Here is an 8085-nt window from a genome sequence, read left to right on the forward strand (position 1 = left end):
AATCTTTTGCCATCCGGCGGCCGCAGAAAACCAGCCCGGCCGGTCGTTTCTTCTTCTTGTGCAAGAAAGAAGCGCAGCCCTCTCCACCGTACGCTTTTCTCCCACTTCCGGTGGGCCCAAACCCAGCAACGGTCCAGGGTTTCCAAGGTCCAACGTTCCGACCCACGGGAAGCTTCTCGAAACCATCCCCTGAGCGCCCCACCTGTCAGCCACCCGTGGTCCGGCATTTTTCCCGGTAGCCAAAACCAAGGCCCCGGTGATCCGCATCCCGCGGTGCCGGCTGGGCCCGGCCGTCTAAAAAAACCAGCAGCGGTGGCCGCCGAACCCTATAGCCCCCTCCCTTATATATATCGCCCCCTCCGATCTATTGGCCGCATCGCACTTTTGAAACGAACCCCATCTCGATCCCGTTTCAAGCCCAGCCATCCCACCTCGTTTTCTCCGTCGACGCAGCCTCTCATCCCCATGGGTAATACCGTCGTTCTGCTAGCGTTGTTGTTGCTGTGTTCCATTTGGATTTGTTTTTTTGGGGTGTAAATGTAAATCTGACGTTCCACTGATGTTTTCGTTGGTTTGGTTTGGTTTGTTGTGCAGCGAAGATCAAGATCGGGATCAACGGTGAGTTCGCGGGCTCCGATCTGAGTTCTGATCTGGTTGAGTTATGCAGATTGTGTGGGTTTTGATGTGTGTTTGGGTTGGTGGTGCAGGGTTCGGCAGGATCGGCAGGCTGGTGGCCAGGGTGGCCCTGCAGAGCGACGATGTCGAGCTCGTCGCCGTCAACGACCCCTTCATCACCACTGACTACATGGTATAGCCTCCTGCCCTGCTCATATGCTTATCGCTTGACTGATACTTATCATGGGAGTGATGTAGGGAGTGACTGAATGTGATTGTTCCATGCTAGTAGATCTGTACGGTTTATACGATTTGGTCGTCGTTGGTCTGTTACTTGTGGAATTTTTCAATATACGATCGTGAATTAGTAATGTAACACCTTGTTGGATGTGCAACAGTTGCATTATATGGAGTTATTTATTATTTAAAAGGATAAAGGGATGCGTAGATCTGATGTAGATGCCATTTTTTATGTGGTCTGTTGGTGATATTGACCTGACAGCGATGGCTGTTACACTGTATAGGAGTTTTGAAGTTATATGGTCGTTGATATGTGGATGCACCTATCTGTTCCTACTTCTGCCTGCCATGTGATCGGGATCAGCATATTTTATGAATTGCAGCTCCGCAGATATATTAGTATAACAGATTACTGCAAATCTATGGTTTGGATGAGATTTTATTTCATTGTTGTAGGCGTAATAGGGACTGTAGGACCCAAATCTGGTGTATTTTATAAATAACCTGGCTTCTCTGAGTCTCTCCTTGATTAGTCTGTGTGGGAATTTCTATTCATTGCTTTCAATGAGTTGATACTGTAGGTACACCAATTGAGTTTAGTTCCTGAGTGTGGTTTTGTTCTTGCAGACCTACATGTTCAAGTATGACACTGTCCACGGACAGTGGAAGCACCATGAGGTCAAGGTCAAGGACTCCAAGACCCTTCTCTTTGGGGAGAAGGAGGTTGCTGTGTTTGGCTGCAGGTTTGTTAACATTCCTTTCATAGTAACTTTCATAATTCATACCCAATTCAACTGTTGTGGGCTAATGATCTAGTATTTAGGAACCCTGAGGAGATCCCGTGGGGTGCAGCTGGAGCTGAGTATGTTGTTGAGTCTACTGGTGTTTTCACTGACCAGGAGAAGGCTGCGGCTCACTTGAAGGTACATTTACTTAAATCTTTTGTGATTCCAAGGTACCATATACCATTTAGTTGTTGAAAGCATCTAATGGTTTCTCTGCTTGCTTTTACAGGGTGGTGCCAAGAAGGTTGTCATTTCTGCTCCTAGCAAGGATGCCCCCATGTTTGTTTGTGGTGTCAACGAGAAGGAATACAAGTCTGACATTAACATTGTCTCCAATGCTAGCTGCACCACCAACTGCCTTGCTCCTCTTGCTAAGGTGCTTTTCATTATGGTGTTTAGCTGCTGATATAAATTGCTCATTGGGATCCTATTATCTTACACTGGTTATTTATTTTTGCTGCAGGTCATCAATGACAAGTTTGGCATTGTTGAGGGTCTGATGACCACTGTTCACGCCATCACTGGTAAGTTTTGCAAATTGGTTTAGTGGAAAATTATGTTTGGTGTTTCTTATCAGCTAAATGTGAATCTTGCAGCTACCCAGAAGACTGTTGATGGGCCCTCAGCTAAGGACTGGAGGGGTGGAAGGGCTGCTAGCTTCAACATCATTCCCAGCAGCACTGGAGCTGCTAAGGTTAGGAACTGAACACTTATTTCTTTTAGTCGAGCACTGCTCTAAATGCTACTCTTTGCATGCTTCACAGAAAGAAAGTAGTAACTATAAATTCGTCTAAAAGTTACAAAATTTCTCATTGCTTCCTTAATTCTGTATTTGTCTTGTTGTAACTTCATGTTTTCCCACAGGCTGTTGGCAAGGTGCTTCCTGCCCTCAATGGAAAGTTGACCGGAATGGCTTTCCGTGTCCCCACTGTTGATGTTTCTGTTGTTGATCTGACTGTTAGGCTTGAGAAGTCTGCTACCTATGATGAGATCAAGGCTGCCATCAAGTGAGTTTTCCCATCTAGGCCATGTTTAGTTACTCCCAAATTCCCAACTTTGGCACTATGCAAAAAGAAGATTCTCTATCACATCAAACTTGCGGTACATGCATGGAATACTAAATGTAGACGAAATCAAAAACTAATTGCACAGTTTTGTTGTACTTTGCGAGACGAATCTTTTAAGCCTAATTAGTCAATATTTGGACAATATTTCACAAATACAAATGAAATGCTACAGTTGCGTATTTATGGCAAAATGCCAATTTTGCCACTCCCAAATTGGGAACTAAACAAGGCCCTAGTAGGGCTTTAGCTTGGTGCATTGTTGAATGGTTTCTGTGACCTGTGCTTAGTGCTTAGTAATTGATGTTCAAAAACACCATCGCAGGGCTGAGGCAGAGGGTAACCTCAAGGGCATTTTGGGTTACGTTGACGAGGACCTTGTTTCCACCGACTTCCAGGGTGACAACAGGTATACATTCAGATATCTACTGTTTGTGGTGAAATTTTCCGATTCATGGTCTATATACAGGACCCTCAGAAGTCTCCTTACAAATATTGCGATTGTTTTTCTCAATCGCAGGTCCAGCATCTTTGACGCAAAGGCTGGCATTGCTTTGAACGGCAACTTCGTGAAGCTTGTGTCCTGGTACGACAACGAGTGGGGTTACAGGTACGACAACTGCCTTTACCGAGTGTGATCTCACTATGAAATGCACTTCTGAGCACTTAAATTCCTGAATCCTGTCTCATTTTCCATTGTTCTTTTCAGCTCCCGTGTGATCGACCTGATCCGCCACATGCACAGCACCAACTAGATGAGCGAGCTGAGGCATGGTGATACAGGGGAGCTGGTGTTTCTTCCCAGAAGAAAGTGTAGAGAGCCCTCTACCGAGAATAAATTTTTTGTATGGAATTATGTCTGAAACTATATCGGGTGTATCCTAGTGGTTGGTTGAGCTGTAATGGCTCATATTTTGTCAGGTCTATGTACCTTCGTTAAACTTTAAATCAATATCTATTTCATTTTCGCATTGTGCTTGTGCACGACTCTAATTGACTGCAAAAAATTACTCTGCTTCGTTCACTGGCTGTTTAGTTGTTGACCTAGTATGTCCTGGGTGAGAATGGTTCTTGAGGAACCTGATGGTGCTTGCCAATTTCAGAAATAGACAGTCGTTGCGTGCAGGATGCCCAGGCCTTACGGGTGACAAGTAGATGTATGGTTTCGTTTGCCTTACACTATCTCGTGAACATGCCAAAGGATATAAAAAATCATCTGTTGTTAGTCCATACAAGATTCATAATGATTATAGCTATAGTTTGAATATGAATCTTTTGAGTAACTTCACCTGAAATAATTTGAGTATGAATCTTTTGCGACAAAGTATGGCATGAACTATGGATGTACCGAATTTTAAATTTCTTAGTATAACTTTGGTTTTAGTTTTCATATTTATGCTATGTCAGTCATTCCATCGAGAAAGAGTGCCGGAGTACCATTTTACTAGATAGAAGATGATGCATAATATATTGAAGGTATGATTGTTCCAGATGCTACGCCCTCTGGGCACCCATAGGGTGGGGGGAAATCGATGCTTCAAACTGGAGATAAAGGTTTTGCCACTGCAGCCTTTGATGCTTGGTAAACAATTTATAGCACTGACCCTCAACAACAGACCCAATGATCAATTCATTTCTTTTTGTTTATGTACCTTATGGGATCCACAACCAATGCTTTGCAAAAGATGAAACTGAGCATCATTTTTTACAAGACATTCCAAGCATTGCTTTTTACGCATCACAGTGCTAATGCTCTAAATTCAGTGTTGTTCAACGCCGACTCATCTATTCCTTACAGCAGGAAAGGCAAAATCCAATAAGCAACTTGAGCAATGTACTTCTGTAGCTTTTGTACAAATCAAAGATCAAATATATGCTACTTAATATTCCTTCCGTTTTAAGTTGTAGATCGTTTTAATTTTTTTAGGTTCGTAAATATTTATATGCACTAAAAAAAGCTAAATCTGAGCCGAGCCTGTTTTCTTAGAAGAACTAAAACGAGGATGTTGCTCGTGGGCGAACATGAAATGTGCACGTGCAACTCAGCCAACAGCTGTGTGCTATGGGCCTATGAGCGGGAGAGTACTTTGGGCCTCTATCCGATATGGGGGCCTTTTGATCGCGTGTTCAATTTTACGTCGGCCCTGCTCCGGTGCTCCCGAACGCTCGCTGCCTCGCTCTTCCTCTCCCTCCGCCGCCGCCACCACCGCCACCGCTGCCGCCATTGTCGCGGGGACAGACCCTGATGTCTCGCTAGAAGCAGCAACCGCAGGGAGGAAGAAGCCGCGAACCCCGATGCCTCTGCGCGGTCTCCGGCGTCTGCGCCGGTGCTGCGATGCCGGGAGGTCCCTGCTACCGCTCCCTCTCCGCAGATCTTCGTCATCATCGTCCTCCACACGCCCGAGCCAGGATTCCAGTGGCACCGCACTCACGGCGGAGGAAGAGGCGGCGGCCGAGCGGATCAAGAGCTCGCTCTTCAAGGTGCGCAAGGGGAGCGTCGAGGACCTTGTCCGGTCCCTCGGGGCGGAGTGTTCTGAGATCCGGCTCACGACCGGCGTCGCGGACAGCCTGCTGCGCAGGTTCGGGGACGACTGGAAGTCCGCGCTGGGTTTCTTCCAGTGGGCGCAGTCGCGGGGCGACGGCTACGCGCACACGCCGTACGCCTGCAGCCGGATGGTCGACCTGCTCGGGAAAATGAGGCAGATCGACCGGATGTGGGATCTGCTGTCTGAAATGCATTGCAGGGGGCTGGTCACGGTGGACATTGTCTCCAAGAGCATCAGGAGGCTTGCCGCTGCGAGGAGGTGGAAGGATGCCATTGTGTTGTTTGATCAGTTGGAGGACATGGGGCTGGAGAGGAACACGGAGACGATGAATGTGCTGCTCGACGCTCTCTGCAAGGAGAAGAAAATCGAATTGGCGCGTGAGGTCTTTGTGGTGCTCAGCCCGCACATCACACCAGATGCATACACTTTCAACATCTTTGTCCATGGGTGGTGCAGTATGCGCAGGATTGATGAGGCAATGTGGACGATTGAGGAGATGAAAAACAAGGGGTTCCCTCCTACGGTCATCACGTATACTGCTGTTATTGAGGCTTACTGTAAGCAGCGCAAGTTCAGGAGGGTCTATGAACTCCTTGATTCGATGGGTTCTCAGGGCTGCCATCCCAATGTGATCACTTACACCATGATCATGACCTCCTTGGCGAAATGTGAAAGATTTGAAGAAGCTTTGAGTGTGTCCGATAGAATGAGATCCTCAGGTTGTGAGCCTGATACCCTGTTCTACAACTCTCTGATCAACATTCTTGGTAAAGCGGGTCATTTGTTCGAAGCTTCCCAAGTGTTTCGTGTGGAGATGCCAAGAAATGGTGTGCCCCGTAACCTGGCCACGTATAACACCATGATATCAATTCTGTGCCAGTATGGGCGAGATGATGATGCTCTTGCTTTGTTGAAAGAAATGGAGGCACAATCTTGCAAGCCTGATCTTCAGACATATCAACCGCTTCTTAGGCTATTTTTGAGTAGAAGAGGGCATGGTGATGCTGTTGACCACCTATTGAGTGAGCTTGTGAATAAGAGTGGTCTAGGTTTAGATCTTGATACATACACCCTTCTGATCCATGGTCTTTGTAGGGTCGGTGAAACTGACTGGGCTTATCGACTGTATGATCAGATGGTAGGTAGTGAAATCGTACCTAGGCGTAAAACATGTGAATTGCTTTTGAGTGAAACACAAAGACAAAACATGGAGGCGTATGTGGAAAGAATCAGGAATGATACAATTTCCTTTGGTCTTTGTCCATAACTTTGAGAGAATTACCCTCTTCTATGTGATTGATTTGTTAATTGCTAGTGACCAGTTAATACTACTGAACAATCTGTAACTTAGCATAGACTAGAAGTCAGGAAGCATCTTCAGACAACAGAAGATTGCCCATCGTCTACTGTTTTACTGCAAGAATAAGTTGCAAGATTATCTTATACTTTTATCAGCATATTATAGCAAGATTGAAATCATCATTTGACTTCAGAATTTCAGTTGATAATCCTTGTACAAAGACATGGTGCACATGCTATGCTATTACAATTGGCATTGGCTTTTTAATGGATAGTAGTGAGCTGGATTTAATTGTGACACCTAGTTGTATTGTGTCGTCATATTATGTAATATGATATTAATGTTGTACATACCTGTATATCATGTCAAACTGTGCAGGCACAAAAATATTTTCTGCATTGTACATGTTGATTCACTTCTTGTGTATTCGAGAAAACAATATGCTTGCTGTTTAAATTGGAGAATTCATAAGTCTGGTTCAAATAGAAGCCTACTGAACCCAGCAGCCCGGTTACAAACGTACTGCAACTTCTTCATATACTGCTGTGGAGAGCAATCTTTTTCAGATTGCTGATCTGTTTGTTTCTGTTGCGTTGTGCGTGCTGTTGGCTGTAACCATGCAGCAGTGAGAGAAGCTCCGCCGCATCTTGCTCCCTTAAGAGCACTGGTCTCTGTTTGGTAAGCTGGGCTTCAAGATCAAAAGATTGCGGTGCAATGGCCACTTTCTTTTAGAGAGGAGTGGAATGCCAGCTTGCAAAGCTGTCTGCCCGACGCAAAATGGCAGTTCAGGCATCTGATGGCTATATCTGCTGGTTTCTTTAATGTGGATCGGTCGATCCAAGCGTATGAAGCCTTCATCTGCACTGCAGAGCCTTCCAGACAGGCAGTATTGAACAGAAAGTAACGAGGACCTCCCTGGATCTAGTGATTTCCTCTGTTCAGCGATATGGTGGAAGAGTTCCAGGCGGGGCCAGTCGTCAGTCGCCACTCCATCCTCCAAACAGGCTACTGTGTGTATGTGGCCATGTTCCAGCCGGTGCACGCATTGACGGGTGTCGTTATCGCTAATTGCTGCGAGGAAGCCCCGTTCCGGGTTCATCTTTATCCATGGCGCCTCAATAATAATGCGACGACGGGTCGATTCGATTCGCATGTGGGCCGGCGGCCTACGCCCACGGCGGCGACGCGATCGGAGCCGGACGGCGCGGGGGGCCGGGCCTCACGTGGTGGTGGCGGCGATCGCGACCGCGACCGCGTGGGGACGAACGGCCGGACCGGTTGGTGAGGGTGAGAACGTGAGGAGATGGGCTACCTTTTTGGCAAAGCAACGTGCCGAGGCCGGGCCGTGGGAGCTGCGGGGGGGGGGGGGGGGGGGGGCTTCTTTAGTGTTCACGAGTTCAGATTCAGTCTTAACGTTCAAGGTGCTGACGATCAGACTGCGGGGGGTGTGTTAGAAGATGTGTATGTGATGAATGTGCTATGCGGGTACCTGAACCCTGGCTGTGTGCTAGGCCAGGCGGCTCTCTGCGCTGCCC

The 8085-nt window shown here is 46.9% G+C and overlaps 2 protein-coding genes across 2 annotated transcripts; both read left to right on the plus strand.

Moving 5' to 3' along the window:
- The first annotated feature begins 311 nt into the window (after nucleotides 1-311).
- LOC101785151 (glyceraldehyde-3-phosphate dehydrogenase 3, cytosolic) lies at nucleotides 312-3697 on the plus strand. Its single transcript, XM_004952946.2, has 12 exons — nucleotides 312-469; nucleotides 595-618; nucleotides 708-808; nucleotides 1483-1598; nucleotides 1679-1778; nucleotides 1870-2016; nucleotides 2104-2164; nucleotides 2237-2334; nucleotides 2505-2647; nucleotides 3030-3113; nucleotides 3225-3314; nucleotides 3414-3697. Exons 1-12 carry the CDS (start codon nucleotides 466-468, stop codon nucleotides 3457-3459), a joined length of 1014 nt encoding a protein of 337 aa, XP_004953003.1. The 5' UTR covers nucleotides 312-465; the 3' UTR covers nucleotides 3460-3697.
- Nucleotides 3698-4830: 1133 nt separating this feature from the next.
- LOC101785554 (pentatricopeptide repeat-containing protein At3g04130, mitochondrial) lies at nucleotides 4831-6847 on the plus strand. Its single transcript, XM_004952947.3, has one exon. It carries the CDS (start codon nucleotides 5000-5002, stop codon nucleotides 6515-6517), a length of 1518 nt encoding a protein of 505 aa, XP_004953004.1. The 5' UTR covers nucleotides 4831-4999; the 3' UTR covers nucleotides 6518-6847.
- The last annotated feature ends 1238 nt before the right edge of the window (nucleotides 6848-8085 follow it).

The sequence above is a fragment of the Setaria italica genome, chromosome I (genome assembly GCF_000263155.2).
Source record: "Setaria italica strain Yugu1 chromosome I, Setaria_italica_v2.0, whole genome shotgun sequence".
In the NCBI taxonomy this organism is placed as follows: domain Eukaryota; kingdom Viridiplantae; phylum Streptophyta; class Magnoliopsida; order Poales; family Poaceae; genus Setaria; species Setaria italica.

What these genes read in the sequence shown, in the direction of transcription:
- LOC101785151 (XM_004952946.2), top strand. An exon ending in TCATCACCACTGACTACATG is followed by an intron (nt 809 to 1,482) that starts GTATAGCCTCCT and finishes TTGTTCTTGCAG; the next exon opens with ACCTACATGTTCAAGTATGA. An exon ending in AGGCTGCGGCTCACTTGAAG is followed by an intron (nt 1,779 to 1,869) that starts GTACATTTACTT and finishes TTGCTTTTACAG; the next exon opens with GGTGGTGCCAAGAAGGTTGT.
- LOC101785554 (XM_004952947.3), top strand. Translation starts at nt 5,000, where the DNA reads ATGCCTCTGCGCGGTCTCCGGCGTCTGCGCCGGTGCTGCGATGCCGGG.